The 26,963-nt window shown below is 42.3% G+C and overlaps 1 protein-coding gene and 1 pseudogene across 2 annotated transcripts; both read left to right on the top strand.

The window, feature by feature from the left end:
- Positions 1–7,387, top strand: LOC308704793 (mannan-binding lectin serine protease 2-like). The gene is made up of 11 exons (XM_081389366.1): positions 1–107; positions 431–629; positions 800–980; positions 1,096–1,218; positions 2,566–2,759; positions 2,850–2,997; positions 3,193–3,314; positions 3,640–3,715; positions 5,382–5,507; positions 5,600–5,683; positions 5,790–7,387. Exons 1-11 carry the CDS (start codon positions 37–39, stop codon positions 6,539–6,541), a joined length of 2,076 nt encoding a protein of 691 aa, XP_081245492.1. The 5' UTR covers positions 1–36; the 3' UTR covers positions 6,542–7,387.
- On the top strand, positions 7,243–26,840 carry LOC308704795 (complement C1s subcomponent-like; annotated as a pseudogene). Its single transcript has 7 exons — positions 7,243–7,268; positions 7,472–7,673; positions 7,816–7,899; positions 8,967–9,056; positions 25,688–25,813; positions 25,906–25,989; positions 26,089–26,840. The product of its transcript is annotated as a complement C1s subcomponent-like (transcript).
- The last annotated feature ends 123 nt before the right edge of the window (positions 26,841–26,963 follow it).

Genomic DNA, 26,963 nt, shown 5'->3' on the forward strand with positions numbered 1-26,963 from the left:
GAAAAGGGGGCTGGGACATGATGATGCAAACAGAACATGAAAATGAAAGTGCCGAAACAAGAGAGAGCGAGTTATGTTTTAACACTTCTCATCATGATTGTTTTCTGGTATGTATTTCTCTTGTAGTCATTTTTTAGCTAACCAAATATTGCATGGACTATATATCTATGTATCCAATGATATCCAATCTATCTATCTATCTATCTATCTATCTATCTATCTATCTATCTATCTATCTATCTATCTATCTATCTATCTATCTATCTATCTATCTATCTATCTATCTATCTATCTATCTATCTATCCCTACGAGTTTGTTGTTTATGTCTATACTTGTCTTTTCTGTTTTATTAATTTATACCCTACTATTTTCTCCTTCATTCTCCATTATGAATTTGTTTTTTTTTTTTACTTTCCCCTCTTTGTCCAGTGTTATTGTCCTCCTCCTTCCCGTTTGTGGGTCAGTGCCGTTGACTGGATGGTTGCAGTCTCCTGGACACCCACGAGGGTATGACCCCGATTCCAGCCTGACTTGGAAAGAGTGTGCTCCAACCGGACACAAAATCACACTCACTCTCATACATTTGGACCTGGAAGAAAGCTTTGAGTGTGCTGACGATTCCTTGAAGGTGTGTGTGTGTTTGAAAGAGGTTTTTTACAAAACACATACTGGATCTGTGCACACTTAGAAGTGCAGTTTTATGTGTATATAAAAAAATATATAAATGTTCTTCTGTGTATATTTTACATAAATGATTTATATTTTGTGTCTTTGTAAGTGACAACAATTTTTGTCCAGGTATTTGTAGATAATGAGCTGCGTTTCACTCTGTGTGGACGCAAGTCCATGAAGGAGCTGCAGTCGTCTATCAACCCTTTGCTCCACTCCTCCTCTGGTGGTTGTCTCTCTGTTTCATTTCTCGCAGACTACTCAAACCCTGAGAGACACACTGGATTTCGAGGCTTTTACGCCATTCAGGGTGAGTAACAGATGATGAGTAATACACTGCCTCCTAGGCAGAAAGGATATGAGAGTGAGTCATTGAGAATGTTATCTTAGCCAATGCTTTAACATCAAATCCTGCTGACTTTTAGATGTTGATGAGTGTGAGGACCCTGATAATGAGTGCACCCAACTCTGCAATAACTACATTGGAGGTTATCGCTGTTTCTGCAGACCAGGTTACATCCTTGACCTTGATAAGCACACCTGCCAAGGTAATGAATGGTTGCGGTCGATTTTAAGATTTTAAGACATTTTTAAAGGAGAACTTGGTAACTTTTTTAACTTAATAAAACTGTCTAGAAAACATTTGGATGGTTAAACAACCTGTTCTGGTGATATTGGTGACTTTCCCCGCTCCCCCCAGCGTTCCCAGGCGGAAAACCAACCTTGCAACTTGGGGACTACCGTCCCGGCAAAATAGAAATTGGAAGTCTCGTGAGAAGCGAGAACGAGAATGAGCGCGAAACACGAATCGCTTTACGGCAATTCAACATAAACACACACGCATGTATGATGTATTACCAGATTACCCACCTCGGTAGACAAAGCTCCACACAATACAGTTGGCTTGCTCCGATCAAAACAAACGCACATGAGCAGCGGTAGAGAGGGGGAGGAGGCCGGCGCAAGTGAGTTTTTTACGACCGTGTTGTGAAATATACGCCCCCCACAGCTGTAGGGGGAGCTCGTGGGGAAAATATGCGACAACAAAAGGGAAAATCAGCAAAGAAGTGACTAGAGTTCGCTAGAGTTGCCGAGTTCTCCTTTTAAAGGTGCTCTAAGTAACTTTTTTACTTTAACTGAACAGCTTCGGAGTCATTGGAATGGTTTTATTACTTATTTCGGGTTGAATGGTGGTCGTTTCGCACCCCCCTGGTGCCCGTGAGCGGAAAATTCGCACTTGCAACTTTGAGCCGGCGGGCCGCCGGCCGCCCCGTCAGGAAGTATCGCGTGATATCAGGTCTCGCGATGTAAACAATTGCTTTACGGCCAAAAGAAATCTGCTAAAAAGCTGTCACTATTGCGCTCCCTCACGCTGTTCGAACCCAAATGAAGAAGAAGACATTTTAAAGAATGTCCCATCTGCTTTGATGTCGTTGATCTACTAGCCTACGAGTTTTTACAACAGTGTTGTCAAATATCTATTCCGAAGCTGTGGGAGAAACCTGCGAGCAAAAAGCTAGAATACAGCGAAGAAATCCCGAAACTACTGAGCCCCGCTTTAACTCTGAAAGATTGAAAACATGTATTACAAAATGTATTGTTACAAATGGGCTTTTCAAATCAGTGATAGGCTTCAGTGATATACAAATAAAACATATTGATTTCTAAAACCACTTTTCTAATGTCTATTCAACAATTTACTTGTCCATCATAATAGCCTAGTGTGCTAATGGTGTTAATTTTTTCAACAAAAATTTATATAGGCTTTGTGATTAGTTGTGATTAATTAGTCAGCATATCATATAATTAATTTGATTAATTTCTTATTCAGTTGACAACTTTAAGTTATACTTAATCCCTATAGTGACACGTGTTGTTTTCTTTCTGTCTGTTAGTTAGCTGCAGTGAAGATCGCACAGGCTCTAGAGAAGGTGTGCTGATGTCACCCGGCTGGCCCGAGCCGTACCCTGAAAACTCTGTGTGTTCTTACACTCTGGCTGTAGAGGAAGGTCTGCAGTTTGAGCTGACGTTCACGGGCGAGTTTGATGTGGAAATGAAAGAGAATGGACAGTGTATCGACTCATTAACTGTACGTAACATGTTTTATACAACATTGTCTCTTTTTCTTTGTATTTCTCCTCATTGATCTTTTCTGTCTTTCTATACCCATTCCTCTTAGATTAAACCTCTCTCTGGGGATGTTAAGACGTTTTGCGGAAGGGATCTCCCTCCGTTCTTCCTCACAAGGTCTCAAGATGTTGAGATTATCTTCAGGACAGACAATAAAGGAACAAACCGAGGATTTAGCCTCAGATACAAAGTGAAAGGTGTGGCTGTTGCCCCCCATCTTTAAAACTAATCAAGGATATACTGATTAGGATGTAGGATATGTCCATGATTGGTGGAACCAAATGTAACAACCTGCTATTGAAAAACCCACCACTAATATGAATATTGATTGTTGATTGAAAAGTGCTGTGTTTATTTACATGTTGCGTTGTTGTTTATTTACTTTCTCTTAGAGATGAATTGTGTTGGACCTGTGACGCCAACTTCTAGTCTGATTTCACAGCATTCTGATTCCAAATATCGCACGGGCTCCAAGGTTAAAGTGAAGTGTGACAAAGGACATGTATTACAATCAGTAAGTATTTCAGACTGGTTTTACCTTCCCAGGTTGAAGGGCTGCAGATTAAAGGTATGGGTTTGTTGAGAATTATTTTAGAAAATGTATGTTAAAAATTAAGATGAATTAGATTTAAATGAATTATATAATTAAAAGAAATTTGTAAATAAATTATTTATTTAGAAAAATATGTATAATTGAATAATTCATAAATATAATTGAAATACTTTAAATTTGGATAGTATGATTTTGCAGTTTGATGATATTAGTCTGTATGTACTTTATATGGTAATTTATGAGTCAGACCTTTTTTAATAATTGCAAGTCACTTTCTGTTTCACAGAATGTATTAGCTGAGGTTGAGTATGAATCCACATGCCAGAAGAATGGAAAGTGGAGTCCTGTTATCCCTTGTGAACGTGAGAAAATGTCTTCTCATAATGTATTTCTTGAATTCTGAACAAGTTGTTTTTAAGATATACATGGTAAGATATCATGGGAAGACCCTCTCTTTGATACTTAGAATTAAATAGGCTGTCTTCACTACCGTTTTCCCTATATAAGCTACAGTTAAAGGGATAGTTCACTTTGAAATAAATTTTTGATATGTTTTAGCTTACCTCAAGGGCATCCAAGATGTAGGTGTCTTTGTTTCCGCAGTAGTTTCAATTTTGATATTTTTAGGTCAAACCGTTCTTGTCTGTCAGTCATATAATGCAGGTCGATGGTCACTGTCTCAAAACACAAGCACAAAGTCCAAATTAAAACAATTCCCCATCGTCCAAATGAAACAATTCCCCATCATAAGTACACATTGATGGCCTAAGACACGAAACGAGCGGTTTGTGTGAGAAAACGAACAGTATTTATATCGTTGTTATCTCTTGAAAACAGCACACGTCCAAATGATCTGACGGCGCGGGCGGGTATAGATATATACATTATATATACACTATACACTAGATGTCGCTTGGCTACGGTTTCGTTCCAATGAACTGCAGTAGCCAAGGCGACATCTATGTATATATCTATACCCGCCCGCGCCGTCAGATCATTTGGACGTGTGCTGTTTTCAAGAGATAACAACGATATAAATACTGTTCGTTTTCTCACACAAACCGCTCGTTTCGTGTCTTAGGCCATCAATGTGTACTTATGATGGGGAATTGTTTCATTTGGACGATGGGGAATTGTTTTAATTTGGACTTTGTGCTTGTGTTTTGAGACAGTGACCATCGACCTGCATTATATGACTGACAGACAAGAACGGTTTGACCTAAAAATATCAAAATTGAAACTACTGCGGAAACAAAGACACCTACATCTTGGATGCCCTTGAGGTAAGCTAAAACATATCAAAAATTTATTTCAAAGTGAACTCTCCCTTTAATGATGTGATGTGATGATGTTACGAGCTCACAAAACAGCTACTTAGCACAAATTTAAGTAGCTGTTTGCTAAGTAGCCATTTGAAACAGCTTTCTTGTGGTGGGCACACATTGCTGAAGCTTTTATTTCAGTATACAATATCAAAATATTGAAATAAGTTGGTTATAAAGGTGTTGTCATACTATAACAGGTTTAATAACTTTTTCTTTTTTTCTTATAACAAAAAGAACTCTGAACATTTAAATATGATAAAACAAAATACACAATACACAACAAATGTTTCAAACAAATTAAAGTGGAAAAGAATTATAAATAACAATAGGTAACACTTTTATATTAAGGTCTCATTAGTTAGCATTAGTTTATGCATTAACTAACATTAACAATGAGCAATAACTACATTTTTCTTACAAATGTTATTTTTCTTTGTTAACATTAGTAAAAAAAAATAAAATAAATCATTGTAGTTCATTGTCAGCTGCATTTCTGTTGTTCCTAAAGCGCCATCTACTGTCAAAGAGTGAAAGTGCATTTTCATTCAGCGTGTCTCCTTAACTCGTTCTGCCATGCTTCTTATTGGGAGCCCTGTTGGGGTTGTTTATATCGTTTTACTGTACACATCCAAAAATGCTTTTTTTGCATTAAGCTGAAGATTGTTAGTGTCATTTAAAAAACTCTTCTTGTTTTCCTCCTCAGCCGTGGATTGTGGCAACCCAGAGCTTCCTGAATTAGTGGAGCTTTCAGAAAAAGATCCTCCAACAACTTATCTGAAACAAATCAGTTTCAAGTGCAAATCTCAGTATTATCAACTGGATAAAACTGGTGAGATGAGTATGGTTTATGTGAACATCATTGTCGTAATTCTTGATGAAAGTAGTTAGTTCCACATCTTTGTCTGTCTTCCCTTTTCTCAGGTAATTTTACCTGTAATGCTGATGGTAATTGGGTGTCTGAGAGTGGTCAAAAATTAACAGAAGATTTGCCTAAATGTGTACCAGGTATCAGTCATCCTGAATATGATTATAACCCCAAATATGCCTTGTTAGGTTTCATTTCCCCCCCCCCCCCCCCCATATATTTCATATTTTTCTCTCTTTCTTTTAGTGTGTGGAATGAATTCAGAGGCCTCTTTTGGTGGCAGAGTCTTTGGTGGAAAACGAGCCGAACCGGGGCAGATTCCCTGGCAGATCTTACATAGGTCAACTCCCAGAGGTGGTGCGTCTCTGATCAGTGATTACTGGGCTGTAACAGCTGCTCATGTGGTAGATGGATATGAAGAAAACACCATGAGTTGGTTAGGAGGACTGATTGATGGTCAGGACAAAAACGCAGTCATTATGGAGACAGAGAAGATCATAATTCACCCAAATTATATGAGAGTTGGTAAGGGTAAAGAACCAAATAACTTTGATAATGACATTGCACTCATCAAAATGTCTGCCAGGGTGACACTTGGTCCAAACATCAGGCCAGTGTGTCTGCCAAACAAAACAGATAAACTTGTGGCGGAGGGCACAATCTCAGGTTTTGGTAGTAGAATGGAAGGAACACTTAGTCGATATCTGCTTCATGGACTTGTTGAGATATATTCACTTGATAAATGTGTTTCAAGAGGTTTACCTGTCACTCAAAACATGTTCTGTGCTGGAGGAGCTAATATAGACAGTTGTCAAGGTGACAGTGGAGGTCCTTTGTTTTCCCCTGTTCTGGGCTATGGGTCTCCAGACAAGCCTTATCGTCTTGCAGGCATTGTATCCTGGGGTCCTCCTGGATGTGGAAATAAAAGCTTCAAGGGCTACTATACTAAAGTCCAAAACTACCTGGATTGGATCAAAGAAACCATGGAAAAAAACTAACATCAGCGTACTAAAATTATATTCACCTACAGCAGTTGTTATTACAATACACATCATAGTGTCTATCTACTATATCAAATCTATTCTTACCATAAATGATTCAAGTTTTATAATCCTAATAAAATCATTTTCACATGTAAAGACATTCAGTTTCTTTTGTAAATTTTTTTTTTCCATGAGTAATTCAGCATGTTAAGTGCTTGCGGGGTTCTGTGCCATTCTTTTTCTTTTTTTTTTTACTTTTGCCTTTCTATATTTGACTTCCTCTTCAGCCAAATTAAATACACCTGATTTTTATTATGAACTTTAATGTCATTGCCCACCTGCCATGCATAGACAGCGAATATTTATGAATTATGATTTATTTCCTTAAAACTGCTTTATAGACAAACCTTTTCTTTGTAACGGCAAAGGATGGAAACACCTAATAATCTGTAAAGAAAAGATGCATGAAAATGATCTGTGTAGACTTTAACCTTTAATGTTTGAGTAAACAGGTTGAAAACACTGCAAGGTTTACGGGAAAAGTAATCGTCTCTCTTTTCTGCCATAGCCAAATCAAACAAGTTTACCTTTTTTGATGATTTATAGACTCTTGTTCTCTCATATCTGATTGTTAACCACATACACTTTATCACAAGAAAACCTCATGTCTGCATTATCAGTGTAGTGAAACAGTTATTGGCATCTGCATATCTGTTATGGGTGGAATTCATCTAATAATTTGGTAAGTTGTTTTTAGATTTAATTCTTAACATTTGCATGTATTACAACATATACTGTATATTCAATTGTGTTGTTCATTTAATAAAAATCATTGGTGGACATCTACATTACTTAGCCATCTCAGAACATCCCGTGTCTATTTACTGAATTCTCCATGACACAATTATGATCTTTTTCTGTTTTTTTACACAAACACTGATCCAGCCTGCTGTGGGCATGTGTGAATGTGTGTGAATGTGAGCTGGCCATGTTTGGAGAAGTGTCTTCTCCACAGTACCCTCAGCCGTATCCACCAGATATCTTGGAACAGTGGGACCTGGAGGTGCCTCAGGGGTATCAGATCCAGCTAACGTTCAATCACCTGGACATTGAGCCCTCTCCAAACTGTTGCCATGATTCTCTCAAAGTAAGTATTACGTCACTTAAAAATAATGTAAAATCTAATCACAGTAAAGATTTGTTTTAACTTTAGGCTCATTTGACAACAATCATTTGAACAACAGTAAGATACAGTTTGATGCCATTTTAAGTGATTATTTTGCATCCAGGTTGTGTCCGATAAGAAGGTTCTGTGGAAGTTTTGTGGCCAGAATTCCACAGACAGGTTTCACCCTGGTAACAAGCCCATCGTGGTGTCTGCTAAGGCCATCCTTAAAAATATTCTTGTTTGCCGTAACCCGACCGACCCTGTCAATTTAGTACCGACCCAATTATTTATTTATTTCCCCTTTTAGTCCGACCGACTTGCCGGTTGTAAACTTGCGTTAAGACCGACCAATTTTTTTTTTAACTCTTCAAACAACTAATACAAATGCAATAAAATAATATTAGTTATTAAGTATTGTGAATATAAATTGCTTAGACATACATACAAACATAAGCTACGTTCTTTCTTTTAAATAAAAACTCGTGGCGCGTCATTATGTTTACACCAGGTTTACGCATGTCACACTACGGCCTGCAGGCTAAGATCGCTCCGTTTCATTCACTGTCAATGGTTCGCGCTTGGTAATGATGGCTGCGGCTTTACTCTAAAGATTATTTCATTTTTATATGTTGTTGAATATGGTTTATTAAAAAATAAACATGTGAAAGCGTGTTATATAGGCTACATGTCATGTTTTAGTCAGTAATGACGACGCTACTGCAACACGCATCGCCGCAGATGAGAAGCTAAGCATCAACGTGCTATCGCAAATCAAAGTGAAAGTAAGTCGCAGACGCTTAACACACGATCATCTTTATTAAATGTAAAGAAACGAAATGATCTTACCAGGGCTGTTTCCGCTTTCTCTTATTGCGGGCTTTGATTCAGAAATTTTAGCTGTTGACCAATAAAATAATAACTGTTGCTTTCGGTGCACTGCATTAAATCTGCATATAGCGGGAATTGAAGATCGGTTATATCCGCAAAAAAACAACAACACACATCTATGTAACCAGGTGTAAATAATTGAATCGTTTTGATCAATCAGATTGCAATCCGATCTGAGAAAACGCAAAGTGGCCTGGTGTAAACAGCCCCTAGACATCGGTGAAAAATGTTCTCTCAAGACCCCCCCGACCCCGATTTTTTTTTTATTATTAAAAAAATATACTTTTTTATATTATTTTTTATATATATAAAAAAATAAAGACCTACCTACCGACCCTTTTTTTCTTTTTTTTTGCTGTTACTGCAAACCAAAATATTTTTAAGGATGGCCTAACCGTCTCCAGCTCTTTTTTCTAACTGATGATTCAAACCCCAAATCACACATGGGGTTTAATGCATCCTACCAGGCTGTTGGTGATGGTGAGTTATAATAAAGCAACATCAGTGCTGTAGTCACGAATGTTACTTTTTATGCAAAATATAATTGTACTTTATTTTTGTTCTGTGTATTTTTGTTTTGTTCTGTTCAAAATGAAAATCCACATGCGAAAATGAACCCACAGCAGATCTAACAGTTGCTTGTTTCTTAACACATGGTAGTGGCGTTTCATTCCTGAATTAATCAGTGTTTTTGAATAAATCATAGCCCTAATTTGCGGGTGGATGGATCTCCACTATGTTTTGCTATAGGCCCCACGTTCTCACACCCAACATATTTATGGAAGAAGAACAGGGCCAATAGTCTTTATATGCAATGCGTGAAATTTGGCCACGTCAACACACTGTTTGTCCACATTAATCCTTCAATTCTTTTTACGTGTTTCTTTTGTATGCATAGACACGCACATTCTACTTAGCATAAATAAATACATGGACATAAAATATTGATTTTAATTTAAAAAAATGTATATGTTTTCCTAGTTATTTTATATATTCTTAAAGCTTCCACTGAGAAAAAATAATAAAATGTGCTAAACAATCAGCATATTAACAAGAATAAAGGGCTGTTTACACCATACTGTTATGGTTGGTGGTGCTGAGAAATACGCACGACGAGGAAGAATTTTGGAAGGAAGACTTTAATCATCAAACACACTGGAATAAGGAAAAACACAGGAGAAACTCTGGAGAACAAACAAAACTAAACATCAACGAGAACCGACGAAGACTGAGGGAGAACACAGGGAATATATACAGGTGGCAAACAAAGAGAACTAATGAGATGATTAACGACACACAGCTGAAACAATTGAACTAATGATGACGGTGACCATGGAAACTGGAGGCGGGATGGCGGGAACTGAACAAATGCAAACAAACTGACATGTAACATTACCCCAAAATAGGATACGATAGGGTAAGATAGGAAGATGGACTGCAGCTGGTAGTACCTAAGGCATACAGGAAGGAGGTATTAGAACTTGCGCATTATATTCCCTGGGCAGGTCACTTGGCTTTTATGAAGACATTAATGTGAATTGCCAAAAGATTTTACTGGCCAAAGATGTACAGGGAGATTAAGGATTTCTGTAAATCTTGTCCAGAATGCCAGCTCACTACTGGCCGTACTCCTACCTACGCACCCCTTATACCACTTCCTGTAGTTGAAACTCCTTCTAAGTGAATAGGAGTGGACATAGTTGGGCCTGTGGAGAAGAGTTGAAAATTTCAACCAGACCCTGAAAACTATGCTGAGGAAGTATGTTTCTGACATGGGCAAGGACTAGGACAAGTGACTTCCATTCCTCCTGTTTGCATATAGGGAGGTGCCTCAGGCATCTACAGAGCTCTAATCAATTGAACTCTTGTATGCTCACCATGTCAGAGGGCCTCTGGATATACTGAGGGAGAGTTGGAAGGCCACTGATAAACCAGACAAGAAAAACATTTTCTCCTATGTGCTAAAGATGAGAAAGCATCTGCAGAAGACAACATCCCTTGCACGAGAATATCTCCTGCAGTCTCAAAAACGACAAAAAGAGTGTTAAGACCGAACAGCCAGATCCCGTACATTTGAGCCAGGTAAGAAGGTCTTGTTGTTGTTACCAACGAGTGAGCATAAACTGCTGGCTAAGTGGCAGGGTGCCGACCAAATAAAGCGGAAAGTGGGTCCTGTGACATATGAAATAGAGATTCCATCCAGGACCCATCCCTTGCAAATCATCCATGTCATCAAGTTGAAGAAGTGGTATGCTCGTTCCACACAACCAGAACCTACATCTGAGGAAGTAACGGGAACCACAACAGCTTTGTTCATAAGATCCGTGGAGGGAGAGGAGGAAATGGAGGAACAGTACCTGCCTGGTGATCAGGGCAACAGTCAGGTGAGCCTCGAGCACCTTGAAGATGGTCAAAGGCAGGAACTTCTGCAGTGCATCCCAGCCCAACTCTTTATGGAGACACCAGACAGAACAAGCGTTATCCAACATCACATCACTCTCAAAGATCCCAATCGTCAGCCTGTATACCGGGTGCCACAAAGACTTCTAACAGTTATGAAGGACGGATTGGAGACCACGCTGAGCCTTAGTGTGACTGAACCTTCAACCAGTGAATGGGGCAATCCCATTGTTCTAGTGCCTAAGAAGGATGGCAGTCTCCGATTCTATCTGGATTTCCGCAAGCTCAATAGTGTGAGCAAATTTGACCTGTATCCCATGCCAAGAGTGGATGAGGTATTTCACCACACTTGACCTCTGCAAAGGATATTTCAGGTTCCACTAAGTTCGGAGAGTAAGGAGATGACTGCATTTAAAACACCCTTTGAACATTTTCAGTTCGGTGTCCTTCCCTTGGGGCTTCACGGTGCTCCAGCTACTTTCCAAAGGATGATGGACCAGATCCTCCAAAGCAGTGTTTCCCAAACTTTTTTTCTGGGGACCCACATTTTAAAGTCGATAAATCCTTGTGACCCAATAAACATTAGGCCCATATAGTTCATATATCACGAAGAGAATTTATGCATTAACAAAATATGTATGACCATTTTTAAGGTCAGTTAAGCTTCCACTTAACTATTTAAAAGAGATACAGATATTTGACAAAGCACAATTTTTTTTTATTTACCTGTTGTTGACAATAAGTAAAATGCAGAGGTAAAATGAGAAAGGAAGAGTTGACAGGGCATCTCATTGTTTTCATATTCTCATCATTACAGTGTACACAATTTATATTTCGTCCACATGCAACGCACATGGCACCCTTTAGCGTCAATATGAGACGCAGATAGATATGGGCCAGAAGGCGCCTCCTAGCGGTCTAACCCTACCCCTACCCCAGACCTAAACCTACACATAACCTGTGCGTCTCATATTGACGCTAAAGGGTGCCATGTGCGTTGCATGTGGACGAAATGTCAAAAGCGTCAGTATATGACGCCCTAGGATGAGAATGCGTTTATAGCACACTGAAAAATAGTGCTCGACTTGGCGACCCATACAAAATCTCCCGCGACCCACTTGTGGGGACCCCGCCTTTGGGAATGACTGCTCCAAAGGACTGAGAAGTTGTAGAAGAAGTTGTAGAAGTTGCTGCTTCATACTTAGATGACATATTAATATATAGTCAAACTTGGCAGGAGCATCTGGATCATCTGAAGGACATGGAGTTTTTGTTTTGTTTAGTTAAAGTTTTGTTACTGCTGTGTTTTGTTATAGTTTTCAACTCTTTATAGTTTTTCTTATAGTTTGTCATTATTTTCCTAAAAGAACAGAATGCCAGAACACACAATAATTCATATGATAATTAACTTTATTTTTCCACAAATTTTCCACAAACCTTATTGCAGTTAAACTTCCCGGTTCACACTCTTATCCCAGTTCACACTCTGTACAACCAAACCCATAATCCAGGTTACACATAGCTTCCTGCGGAAGCTACCATTATGGTGTGATGTCAGGGGGGGGGGGAGAATTTAGAAACAGTTGTTTTTGCCATTCAATTTGTTGTTAAACTTTCTCTGTTTATGGTTGTTGTATTAGATGTTTTGAAGGTTTAAGTGTTGTGTTGGGTGTTTATTTTATTTTATTTGATTGTTACAAACTTTTTAGTTTGTTCCTGTGGTTGGTATGCCCTGTAGGTGGGGCTTCAGCCTATAAATAGGCTTACTGGCTGAAAGGATTTCAGTTAGCATAGGATTTAATATATGGGGATTGGCGGAAGTTGGAGGAGCTGAACACGCAGCGTCAGCAGAAGGTGTGTGAGGCATTACATCCACAAATAAAAGGAGAGAAGAGGGAAGGAATGTACCGGTATATAAAATAAAATGAATATACAGATGTATCACCCATGTAGGCTGTACAGTAGGTGGCGGTAATACTCCTGCGGCCAGTAACAAGAAGAAGAAGAAGAAGAAGAAGGATTTCAGTTCTGATTGTGGACTCAGAGAAACCTCATGAGCAGTGTTGCGAACTTGGGCCATTTGATTTAAGCAAAATAATCACATTGTTGCTGTTTTGTTTTCTTTTTGTACAGTTTTTATTTATTTTTGATTTCTCCTGCACTGTAATTATTTTAGCACCTTCCAATAAAACACCATTTTTGGACTTTGCATCAACTTTTTGAACAGCACGTCATTTTCCTTTTCCAACTGGTTGTCTTCCTGCAGAAACAACTGAACTAATGATGACGGTGACCATAGAAAAAAAGGAGTGCCTATATAGTTTTAATAATTGTTGTAATTCTCTAATAGGGAAGTCCACTCCACTGCTATTACAAAACAGAGGAATATCTTTGGAATCCCTTTCAGAAAATGTTTTTTTCCCAGCTGATGAATGATTAATGCAAAGTTCGGTAACACTTTAGAATTCTGTTCTGTCATTAATGAATCTACAAATGAACAAATGAATAATGCAATATTAACACTCTGGGCCCTATTTTAACGATCTGAAACGCAAGTGTCAAGCGCAAAGCGCAAGTAACTTTGTGGGCGGGTCTTGGGCGCTGTTGCTATTTTCCCGCCGGGATAAATGACTCTTTTGCCCTTCGCAAATCTAAAAGGGGTTGGTCTGAAGTATAGCTTCATTATTTATAGGTGTGGTTTGGGCGTAACGTGAAATAAACCAATCAGAGCGACATCTCACATTCCCTTTAAGAGCAGGCGCGCTTGTTCTATAGCGGATTCCTATTATAACGGCGGATTTGCCAGGAGCGCGCCAGGAGCGGTTCACAGCCGAGGAGACTGACGTTCTCGTCAGGGACGTTGAGGATGGAGAAACACACCCAAATTAACTTTGGTTAAACAGGCGTATGATAATTTGGGTAAATGTGTAAGCTAGATGTATACTTTTATAATAAACTGTTTATCTATCTATCTATCTATCTATCTATCTATCGTAATAATGTAGGCTATGATTTGCAAAAATGAAACCTGCTGCGTCTGTGTGTAGATGAGAGAATCAAAGTGCACGTTGTGCACACGCTACATTGATTATGGCCAAGCATGCGCCCTTAAAATAGCATATGAATAACATGCGCAACGCGCCACTGACTTTAAAATAGTTTTTTTCGGTCAGTGGCGGAATTGTTTTCTAAACCTGCAAAATAGCATGAAGGAACGTTTGCGCCGGAACACGCCTCCTCTTTGCGCTGAACTGCCCAGGGAGGGCAAGTTCGTTCCCTAGTTTAGCGACATGCTTCTGTGGAGGGAAAAGCGCGCTTTGCGCGGGTGCAAAATAGGAATGATACATGCATCGGTGTACAAAGTCAATTGTGCTGGCTGCAAGATAGGGCCCTCTATTTGCCATTTGAAACCACTTTCATGTGGTGGTTACACCAACAGTACAATGGCCAAAAAATAGTTTAGCAGCTCTAGGCATGTGGCGGTATCAAATTTTCATGTCACAATAATTGCTGAAGCTATTACGGTATACGGTATTATCAAGATATTGAAATAAGTTGGTTATAAAGGTGTTGTCATATAGCAGGTTTAATAACTTTTTTCTTTTAACAAAAAGAACTCTGAACATTTAAAAACGATAAAAAAAATACACAAAACAATACACAACAAATTATTCAAAAGATTTAAGTGGAAAAGAATTATAACAATAGGTAAAACTTTTATAATAAGGTCTCATTAGTTAGCATTAATTTATGCATTAAACGTACAGTATGGGATTTTTTCTCCACTAGGGGTCGCTAACCTCTATACAATAACAAAGGCGTAGTTTGATGACGCAACACATGCTAAGAATTATGGATCTTGTCGTCAACGTCAAGCCGACCGATCTAATAATGTTTATGGATGACTGAATACATCGATGCTTTTATCATGACTGTGATATGAGCAAGTTCGGGATTGCTAAGAGACAGCTATCAGCTCCACACGCGCCGCGAGCTCCCGCGGATATAAAAGGAATATGGACATTTCATTCAACCGAACTACACGCAGAATTACTACTCACAGGTCAGTTTAACAGACAAATTAAACTTGTGAGGTAACGCAGCGCTGTTTCACCTGGTCTAACGTTACATTAGCACACTAAACTGCATTTGAATGTGTTGAAAAGTATGTGTTAGTTTGTCTGTATGAGACTAACTTAGCAGTAAGCTAGATCAACATTAGAATAACATACAGATCATATTCTAACATTTTGACATTGTTGAACTAACGTTATATAACATTGATTAGTTTTATGTAAATGTGCTCACCTGTTTAATAAAGTACATGTAGAAGCGGTCGAAGTCTCGGACGTGAAGTCTCGAACTAAAACTTCTCGTTTTAGTTCTCCTTTTTTATCCAAAGTCTGCTTGCCATGGTCCATAATGTTTGAACAAAACAACAACAGCGTGCAAATAGACATTGCGAACTCCACAGATGTCTGCGTCTGTCGCTTTGGTTAATCAGAGGGCTCTGCTCATAGCTCTGGTTACCATGGCACCATAGGCGGAAACCAGGGACAACGCGGATATGACGCCATTGACTGCGACATAACGGAAATAAAGACACGGTCCGTGTCTTCGAATTAAAATATTAATTTCTCTGGATTTAGAAGTTAATTGGAACTGTCGGGATAATGTAAATACACTGTTATGTGGAAGGAGGCTGATGACGAACCCAAAAGCAGACTGAATGCTCAGACACAGTTTATTGTGACAAAACAGAGAAAACAAAAACCCACGAGGGGGCAAAACAAGGGCAAGACAGACGAGGGATGACTAAACTAGACTAACACTAGACAAACTTGACTATAACAGTAACAGGATCAAACATCTACTTAGACAAGACTCTCAACAGATTTACTCACGGACAGATCTCACATTGATTGACAATGAACCAGCACAGGACAGCAAACACAAGGGGATTAAATAGGGAACTAATGATAACATAACAGGTGACACTGGTGAAGTAATAATGAAGACTCAACAAGGGTAACAAGGGGGCGGGGTAACGTGACGAGACAACGCAAGCACATGGCCAAACAAATGGCCATGTGCTGCACATAAAAACATGGGCCTGTCATGATTCTGCCACAAGACAAGAGAAAATCAAGAACAAGATGGCAGAATCATGACAGAACCCCTCCCCTAAGGAGCGGCTACCAGACGCTCCCTAAGGGAAACTAAACACGAGACATAACAGACTGTGACAAGGACACAAACCAACAAAACATGACGAATAACACTAATGGCAAAGATGAAAAAACAATCACAGGGTTAGGGTGCAAAATCAAAAACAATAAACAGGGCAGAGGAGGTGGAGGAAACACAAAGTCCTTGGGGGGCAGTCCAGGGAGAACAGGCGGACTAGGGGTCTTGGGTGGACAGGACGAGGGCTGACGGCGAGGGGTCCGGGCAGACATGGATGGGGACACATGAGGAACAGTCTTGGGAGAAACAGTCCGGGGTGATGTGGTGACAGGGGTGACCGGGGAAACACACAGGGGTACAGAGGGCGAAGAAACAGGAAACCAGACCGGGGGAACAGCAGGGGACACAACATGACATGGGGTGTAGCAGGCGGCTGAGGCGCGGAGAGAGGAATGGAGCTCACAGAATCTGACTCAGATCCCACGCTCCACATCTCCGCCTTGGAAACAGCGTTGTCTGTGGCTGTCTCTGTAACGGCGCTCACGACAGCTGACTGGGGTACGGCGCTCACGGCAGCTGACTGGGGTACGGCGCTCACGGCAGCTGACTGGGGTACGGCGCTCACGGCAGCTGACTGGGGTACGGCGCTCACGGCAGCTGACTGGGGTACGGCGCTCACGGCAGCTGACTGGGGTACGGCGCTCACAGACTCAGTGGATTTAGGACTAGACATGACAGGGGCTTCTAGAATCTGGACAAGACGTTTTAGATATTCTGCAAATGTTTCAGCAGCAACGAGGACAGGCATCTCTTGATGAGCCGAAACAGAGCGCAAGACAGCTTCGGCAGCAGAATCAGCCGCTGCTTTCTCCTCAGCACTCACGGCAGTGGGCTGAGGAACAGCGCTTGCAGTAGCGGGCTCTGGAACAGCGCTTGCAGTAGCGGGCTCTGGAACAGCGCTTGCAGTAGCGGGCTCTGGAACAGCGCTTGCAGTAGCGGGCTCTGGAACAGCGCTTGCAGTAGCGGGCTCTGGAACAGCGCTTGCAGTAGCGGGCTCTGGAACAGCGCTTGCAGTAGCGGGCTCTGGAACAGCGCTTGCAGTAGCGGCGGGTTGGGGAGTCAACACAGACCCAGGGGAAGACTGAGACAGAGGACAGAGGGCTCTCTTCCTCCTCTTCTTTTTCCTGGGTCGCGGGGCTGAGGCCGTAGCCGGACTTGTGACCGGTAAAGAGGGAGCAGCGAGGACCGTTGCTGGAACAGGGGATACCACTGCAGGCAAGGTAGATTCTGTGGAGGAGGACTCTGAAGCTGACTCCCACGACAACCGTCTTCCTCGTTTTCCGCGGAGACTGATGGATATGGTAGGTGTCTTGGGAGTCGAGGTAGAGAGGGCTTGGTCCCCAAGCGTAGCAACGGCTAACACACGACCTTCCGGGATCACTGGCAGTGAGGCAGGTGGTGATGTCATTATGGGACCCTTCAGCTCCTCCCGACACAAACGGTCCACCACTTCACGGAAGGGGTGACGGATCAGCCCCTCTCGTTCAGTTAGAGGAGGGGGAACATTGAGACCCGCGATGAAGTAGGAATTGAGGAGGACCTCTGGCAAGAAACACCTCTTCTCCAGGACCTGGGCATATTTCCTCATGGACAACTCTCCCTGGGGAGGAAAAGGAAGCTTTCCCCTCTTACAGTCGGCAGCAGTTGACAGCCACCATTGTTCTCGGTCATCTGATTGTCTCTTGGCAGGAAAGGACATAATGTCTGCTGGGTTCTTTGCTGGCTGGTTCATTCTGTTATGTGGAAGGAGGCTGATGACGAACCCAAAAGCAGACTGAATGCTCAGACACAGTTTATTGTGACAAAACAGAGAAAACAAAAACCCACGAGGGGGCAAAACAAGGGCAAGACAGACGAGGGATGACTAAACTAGACTAACACTAGACAAACTTGACTATAACAGTAACAGGATCAAACATCTACTTAGACAAGACTCTCAACAGATTTACTCACGGACAGATCTCACATTGATTGACAATGAACCAGCACAGGACAGCAAACACAAGGGGATTAAATAGGGAACTAATGATAACATAACAGGTGACACTGGTGAAGTAATAATGAAGACTCAACAAGGGTAACAAGGGGGCGGGGTAACGTGACGAGACAACGCAAGCACATGGCCAAACAAATGGCCATGTGCTGCACATAAAAACATGGGCCTGTCATGATTCTGCCACAAGACAAGAGAAAATCAAGAACAAGATGGCAGAATCATGACATACACAACTTTAAAAAATATATAACATAGATATAGTGATTTTTTATATTTTTAAAGCAAAAAAAATAAATATTGTGCCTTTAACTAACATTAACAATGAGCAATAACTACATTTGTTACAGATGTTATATTCTTTTATCTGTCATTACAGTTTGTGCAGAATTATTAGGCACGTTGATTTTCTGATCATATTTTATTTCCAGGAACATTTTGCCAATTCCAAACCATATTAAACTTAATAACTACTATTAATTTTCTATTTAATCATGTATAAGTGATATATAATTGTTCATGAAGGCTGGAAATGAAAAATGTCTTATTTTCAGGTGTGCAGAATTATTAGGCAAGTTTTCTATTATAGATAAAATAAGCCAAAAAGAGATTTAACAAAGACTGAAAAGTCAAAAAATATTAAATCCCCATGAGAAGAATGCAATACTAATGCAATACTAGAGATTGTGTCACGGTTCATGAATTCACTGGTTTCTTCGTGTCTCGTGTATTTGTTGTTTTGTGTGTGTGGGTGTGTGTGAGTGGGCGTGGCTGCTCGTTCAGTTGATCAGCACTCCACCTGATCTCATTCCCCTCATCAGCTACCATTAATCATCTCTGCTATATAAACTCATCGCACTCTCCTTTCCCTGTCAGATCGTTGGTTTTGGTGTCCTCAGTGTTTTGTCGTCGTCAGCTCTTCCAGTTCCTGTTCCAGTTCCTGTTCCAGTTCCTGATCGTGTCCTGTTCGGTGTTTTCGTGGTGTTCGTCGTGTTGGATGTTCACTTTACTGGATTCACCGTCACCTGTCTTCACCTCCACGCTGACCATCAAGTCCCTGCGCCACCAGCCCACCCGTGTGTTTTTGCTGTGTCTTCTGACCAACAATAAAAGAGTTTACTTGCATATTGCTTCCGCCTCTGAATTATGACAGAACGATCTGACCAGACGATGGGAGCAGCAAGTGGATCCTCTTCGCTTGATGACTTCATCAGAGTAACCATTTCTCGGATAGAGGCTCAAGAGAGGACATCTACGGAGTCGGGTCGGGCCATTCAAGCTCTCGTGGCGCAGGTGTCCGAGCTCACCCAGCAGCTTCAACATCTACGAACTCCCACTGCGCCACCACCCACACCGGCCGCTCCCCCAGTTCCACCATCAAGCGCCTCCCAGTCAGAACCCCGTCTACCGGTCCCTGAACCCTACAGTGGTGAGCCGAATTTTTGCAGAGCTTTTCTAACACGCTGTACTATGCATTTCTCTCTGCAACCCAGAACATTTGCCACAGAACAAAGCAAAGTGGCATTCGTACTCACACTGCTGACTGGGAGGGCAGCTCTGTGGGGGACGGCGGTGTGGGAGAATCAAGATCCGTGTTGTGCCTCGTTCCAGACACTCGCCGCCGAGATGAAGATGGTGTTTGACCGCGCGGTCGCGGGAAGAGAAGCAGCACGAACCCTGGCGGATCTCAAGCAAGGAAGCAGATCCGTATCAGATTATGCCATTGAGTTCCGGACCTTGGCGGCTGAGTGTCAATGGAACGAGGAAGCGCAGTGGGACATGTTCCTGCATGGGCTGGCTGACCGCGTCCTGAGAGAAATCTACGCGTTGGATTTACCCATAACACTCAACGGACTCATCGACCTGGCGCTTCGCGTGGATTCTCGTCTCTCTCGTGTTGAACGGATGAAGTTACCGGTTCGGGCTTCAACCACCGTGGAAACCACGCAAGCCAGCGGCGGGGACGCGGTCAGCCCCGTCTACGATCACGAGCCCATGCAGGTCGGGCGAGCTCGGCTTTCCCGGGAGGAGAAGGAAAGGCGGAGATCCCAGGGCCTTTGCCTGTACTGTGGGACTGCTGGTCACTTCGCTTACAACTGCCCGGTAAAAGGGCAAGCCCGGCAGTAAATCTGAGGCTACTGTCGGGTGGGATCTCCGCTGAGAAGACCTCATCAACATCAACTCTCCTTCCGGTAAGACTTAGATGGTCAGCCAACACTCACGACTGTCTTGCACTTTTGGATTCCGGGGCAGAAGGTAACTTCATGGACTACACATTCGCTCACAAGATTCACGTTCCCCTGTTACCACTCACCCATTCCATTGCTGTGCACGCCCTCAATGGTCAAGCCCTTCCCACCATCGCATTCACCACTGGACCCATTACACTCACTGTATCCGGCAATCACACAGAGACTACCTCATTTTACATCCTGGACTCCCCCCTGGCACCTGTCGTTCTCGGTCACCCCTGGCTAATCAAGCATAACCCCAAAATTGATTGGCAGCAGAGATCAGTGTTGGAGTGGAGCAGTTTTTGTCATGAGTCCTGTCTTGCGTCTGCCTGTCCGTCTGTTATTGTTTCTGCTTTTCAGGAGGAGGCAGTGTATTTATCAAACGTGCCCACGGAGTATCTGGACCTGAAGGAAGTGTTCAGTAAGTCTCGGGCTGCTTCTCTCCCTCCGCATCGTCCCTATGACTGTGCAATAGATCTACTGCCAGGTACGTCTCCGCCTAAAGGCAAGCTTTACTCTCTATCTATTCCCGAGAGGGAGGCCATGGAGAAATATATTTCTGATTCTCTGGCATCCAAATTCATCCGACCTTCCTCTTCTCCTTCGGGGGCGGGGTTCTTTTTTGTGGGGAAGAAGGACGGTTCTCTGCGATCTTGCATTGATTACCGAGGGCTGAATAACATCACGGTAAAGAATACTTATCCTTTGCCGTTGATGTCTTCAGCCTTCGAGAGGTTGCAGGGAGCGTCGGTCTTCACAAAACTGGACTTACGTAACGCTTATCATTTGGTCCGCATCAGGAAGGGGGATGAATGGAAGACTGCGTTTAACACCCCCAGGGGGCACTTTGAATATTTGGTTATGCCTTTCGGGCTGTCCAATAGTCCAGCAGTCTTCCAGGCACTCGTCAAAGACGTGCTGAGAGACATGGTCGATCAGTTCATTTATGTCTACCTGGATGACATATTGATTTTTTTCTTCGTCTCTCCAGGAACATGTTCAGCACGTCAGACGAGTGCTTCAGAGGTTGTTAGAGAATGGTCTTTTTGTCAAGGCGGAGAAATGCGCTTTTCATGCACAGTCTGTTCCTTTCTTAGGGTACATTGTGTCGTCTGAGGGGATGCGCATGGATCCTGAGAAGGTTAAGGCTGTGGTGGATTGGCCAAGTCCAGATTCCCGTAAGGCCCTACAGAGGTTTCTGGGGTTCGCCAATTTTTACCGGCGGTTCATTCGCAATTTCAGCCAACTAGCCTCACCTCTGACCGCCTTGACCTCCCCCAGAACTACGTTCAGGTGGTCAGACGCAGCCGAGGCTACGTTTGCCAAACTGAAAGGCCGCTTTGTTTCAGCCCCCATCCTAGTTACCCCTGATCCATCACGTCAGTTCATGGTGGAGGTCGACGCGTCAGAGGTGGGGGTAGGTGCAGTGTTATCCCAACGTTCTCCTACAGACGACAGAATGCATCCGTGCGCGTTTTTGTCTCATCGTTTGTCCCCTGCCGAACGTAATTATGATATTGGTAACAGAGAGTTGTTGGCAGTCAAGTTAGCATTGGAAGAGTGGCGTCACTGGTTAGAAGGGTCGGGGGTACCTTTTATTGTATGGACCGATCATAAGAATCTGGAATACATTAGAACCGCTAAAAGATTGAACTCTAGGCAGGCTCGGTGGGCACTTTTTTTCGGACGTTTTGACTTTACTCTCTCGTACCGCCCGGGCTCCAAAAACATCAAGCCCGATTCTTTGTCACGTATTTTTGACCATTCCGATCGCCCGTCTACTCCCGAGTGCATTTTTCCGGAGTCCCTAATTGTCTCCACACTCTCATGGGAGGTCGAATCGAAGGTCAGAACGGCCTTAGAAGGGGTAACGCCTCCGCCCGGTTGTCCACCGAACCGGTTATTTGTGCCAGAGCAATTACGGTCCAACGTCATTCAGTGGGGTCATTGTTCCAATGTGGCTTGTCATCCAGGAGTCAGTCGTACCACGTCTTTAGTTAAGCAACGATTTTGGTGGCCACGTATGGCTCGTGACGTTCACAGTTTTGTTTTGGCTTGCTCAGTTTGTGCCACTGGTAAGACTTCCAATCGACCCCCAGATGGGCTCCTTCAACCGCTGCCGATCCCTTCGAGACCCTGGTCCCACATCGCTCTAGATTTTATCACCGCCCTCCCACCCTCTCAGGGTAACACGGTAGTTTTGACCATGGTGGACCGATTCTCGAAGGCGGTCCATTTCATTCCCTTGCCCAAATTACCCTCAGCCAAGGAGACAGCGGTAACAGTCGTTGACCACGTCTTTCGGCTACATGGCCTCCCGACAGACGTGGTCTCCGACAGAGGACCCCAATTTGTGTCCAAATTTTGGCAAGAATTTTGTAGATTACTGGGTGCGACTGTTAGTCTGTCCTCAGGGTTTCATCCCCAGAGCAATGGCCAAACTGAGAGAGCCAACCAGGATTTGGAGAGAACGTTGCGATGTTTGGTCTCCAAGAATCCTTCCTCATGGAGCCAACGACTGTCAATGGTGGAGTACGCCCACAATTCGTTACCAGTATCATCTACAGGCCTATCGCCGTTTAAGTGTAGTCTAGGTTACCAGCCACCAATTTTTCCTAGTCTGGAATCCGAAGTCGCGGTCCCCTCCGCTCCCGCCTTTGTCCAGAGGTGTCGCCACACTTGGACTAGAGCCCGCGAGACTCTACTCCAAGCGGGAGCGCGCACCAAGGCTAAAGCCGATCGCCACCGGTCTAAGCCTCCCGTATACGTCGTTGGTCAAAAAGTGTGGCTTTCTACTAAGAACATTCCTCTCCGCTCCGTCTCTAATAAGCTAGCTCCCAAATTTATTGGCCCATTCACTGTCACTAAAATTATTAGCCAGGTGGCAGTCCGCCTCAAACTCCCTCCAGTGTACAGGAGGATTCATTCCGTCTTCCATGTTTCCAAAATCAAGCCCGTGTTTCGTTCTCAGTTTAATCCGCCCGTCCCGGTTCCCCCCCCGCCGCGTCTCGTAGAAGGGGAACCTACGTATTCGGTTAATCGCATTCTGGACTCAAGGCGGAGGGGACGCGGATTCCAGTACTTGGTGGACTGGGAGGGTTACGGTCCGGAGGAGAGGAGTTGGGTTCCTGCCAGAGACATCCTGGATCACTCTCTTATCGATGATTACAATCGACAGGTAAGGGAGTCTGGGGACGCCAGGAGGCGTTCCTAAGAGAGGGGGTACTGTCACGGTTCATGAATTCACTGGTTTCTTCGTGTCTCGTGTATTTGTTGTTTTGTGTGTGTGGGTGTGTGTGAGTGGGCGTGGCTGCTCGTTCAGTTGATCAGCACTCCACCTGATCTCATTCCCCTCATCAGCTACCATTAATCATCTCTGCTATATAAACTCATCGCACTCTCCTTTCCATGTCAGATCGTTGGTTTTGGTGTCCTCAGTGTTTTGTCGTCGTCAGCTCTTCCAGTTCCTGTTCCAGTTCCTGATCGTGTCCTGTTCGGTGTTTTCGTGGTGTTCGTCGTGTTGGATGTTCACTTCACTGGATTCACCGTCACCTGTCTTCACCTCCACGCTGACCATCAAGTCCCTGCGCCACCAGCCCACCTGTGTGTTTTTGCTGTGTCTTCTGACCAACAATAAAAGAGTTTACTTGCATATTGCTTCCGCCTCTGAATTATGACAGATTGCAGTTAAAGCATGATCATTGGACAGTGAAATGCTCATTGGGTCAGCAGGGTCAGACAAAAACAGGTGGAGAAGAAAAAACACATGTTAACTGCAAAAGAATGAAAAATTAAGGTGAAGAATTAAGTGTGAAACCATCAGGAACCCTTTAGTCTCCAGCACCACCATTTTCCAGAGCTGCAACCTACCTGGAGTCTCCAGAAGAGCAAGGTGTCAGGGTCTCAGAGACTTGGGTTAGGCAAAGAATCCTAAAAAATAACCCCCTCTTAATAAGAGTCACAAGCTGAAGTGTTGTTAAATACACGAAGACTGTTTTTTTATAGGCTTTATAGACAGACAGATTGAGAGTGACTCTTGAAGGACCAGCAACACATCCTCTTCTACCACTGTTTGAAGAATTCATCTTCCAGAATACGTTTTAATACGTTTTGTGAGTTTATTTTTAGTCCATCTCCTACCCTGAAGTCCGTTTTGCAGAGATGGACTAAAAATTAACTCCCAAAACGTATTAAAATGTATTCTGGAAGATGAATTCTTCAAACAGTGGTAGAAGAGGATGTGGTGCTGGTCCTTCAAGAGTCACTCTCAATCTGTCTGTCTATAAAGCCTATAAAAAAACAGTCTTCATGTATTTTACTACTCTTCAGCTTGTGATTCTTATTAAGAGGGGGTCATTTTTTAGGATTCTTTGCCTAACCCAAGTCTCTGAGACCCTGACACCTTGCTCTTCTGGAGACTCCAGGTAGGTTGCAGTTCTGGAAAATGGTGGCGCTGGAGACTAAAGGGTTCCTGATGGTTTCACACTTAATTCTTCACCTTAATTCTTCATTCTTTTGCAGTTAACATGTGTTTTTTCTTCTCCACCTGTTTTTGTCTGACCCTGCTGACCCAATGAGCATTTCACTGTCCAATGGTCATGCCTTAACTGTAATCTCTAGTATTGCATTAGTTTTGCATTCTTCTCATGGGGATTTAATATTTTTTGACTTTTCAGTCTTTGTTAAATCTCTTTTTTGGCTTATTTTATCTATAATAGAAAACTTGCCTAATAATTCTGCACACCTGAAAATAAGACATTTTTCATTTCCAGCCTTCATGAACAATTATATATCACTTATACATGATTAAATAGAAAATTAATAGTAGTTATTAAGTTTAATATGGTTTGGAATTGGCAAAATGTTCCTAGAAATAAAATATGATCAGAAAATCAACGTGCCTAATAATTCTGCACACACTGTAGTTTAAAAAAAAACAACAACTGTTCATTTTAGTTAATGTTAACGTCTGCATTTATGTTGTTCCTAAAGCGCCATCTTCTCTCAGAGGGTAAAAGTGCTTTTTAATTCAGCGTGTCTCCTTAACTCGTTCCTCAATGCTTCTTATCCGCGTTGAGGTTGTCGTATTACTGTATATCAGCACATCTAGGCAGCTTATTATGTTTTGAGACATCAATTTTTTTTTTATTTTTTTTTTTGCATTAAGCTGAAAATTCAGCTCATTTAAAAAACAGACAAAAAAAAAAACCTCTTCTTGTTTTCCTCCTCAGCCGTGGATTGTGGCAACCCAGAGCTTCCTGAATTAGTGGAGCTTACAGAAAAAGATCCTCCAACAACTTATCTGAAACAAATCAGTTTCAAGTGCAAATCCCATTATTATCAACTGGATAAAACTGGTGAGATGAGTATGGTTTATGTGAACATCATTGTCGTAATTCTTGATAAAAGTAGTTAGTTACACATCTTTGTCTGTCTTCCCTTTTCTCAGGTAATTTTACCTGTAATGCTGATGGTAATTGGGTGTCTGATAGTGGTCAAAAATTAACAGAAGATTTGCCTAAATGTGTACCAGGTACACAATCATCCTGAATATGATTATAACCCCAAATATGCTTGGTTATCTTTCATATCTCATTTTCATAAATTTCATATTTCTCTCTCTTTCTTTTAGTGTGTGGAATGAATTCGGAGGTCTATTTTGGTGGCAGAGTCTTTGGTGGGGAGCCAGCCAGACTGGGGCAGATTCCCTGGCAGCTCTTACATAGGTCAAATCCCAGAGGTGGTGCGTCTCTGATCAGTGATTACTGGGCTCTAACAGCTGCTCATGTAGTGGATGGATATGAAAATGACAACATGAATTGGTTAGGAGGACTGATTGATGGTCAGGACCAAAACCCAGTCACAATGGAGACAGAGAAGATCATAATTCACCCAAATTATCAGAAAGTTGGTAAAAATATAAAACAAAACAAATTTGATAATGACATTGCACTCATCAAAATGTCTACCAGGGTGACACTTGGTCCAAACATCAGGCCAGTGTGTCTGCTAAACAAAACAGATGAACTTGTGGCGGAGGGCACAATCTCAGGTTTTGGAAGATGGGAAGAAAAAAAAATGAGTCAATATCTGCTTCATGGACTTGTTGAGATATATTCACTTGATAAATGTGATTCAAAAGGGTTACCTGTCACTCATAACATGTCCTGTGCTGGAGGAGATCATATAGACAGTTGTCAAGGTGACGCTGGAGGTCCTTTGTTTTCCCCTGTTCTGGGCTATGGGTCTCCAGACAAGCCTTATCGTCTTGCAGGCATTGTATCATGGGGTCCTCCTGGATGTGGAAATAAAAGCTTCAAGGGCTACTATACTAAAGTCCAAAACTACCTGGATTGGATCAAAGAAACCATGGAAAAAAACTAACATCAGCGTACTAAAATTATATTCACCTACAGCAGTTGTTATTATAATGCACATTATAAAAGTTTCTACTATGTCTAATCTGCTATATATATATAAATGATTCAAGTTTTATATGCCCCAATA

The sequence above is a fragment of the Scardinius erythrophthalmus genome, assembly GCF_964197995.2.
Source record: "Scardinius erythrophthalmus genome assembly, chromosome: 16".
NCBI lineage: Eukaryota > Metazoa > Chordata > Actinopteri > Cypriniformes > Leuciscidae > Scardinius > Scardinius erythrophthalmus.

Coding starts and splice junctions, on each gene's coding strand:
- LOC308704793 (XM_081389366.1), top strand. CDS start 37: ATGAAAATGAAAGTGCCGAAACAAGAGAGAGCGAGTTATGTTTTAACA. Junction 981..1,095: donor AGGCTTTTACGCCATTCAGG/GTGAGTAACAGA, acceptor GCTGACTTTTAG/ATGTTGATGAGTGTGAGGAC. Junction 1,219..2,565: donor TGATAAGCACACCTGCCAAG/GTAATGAATGGT, acceptor TCTGTCTGTTAG/TTAGCTGCAGTGAAGATCGC.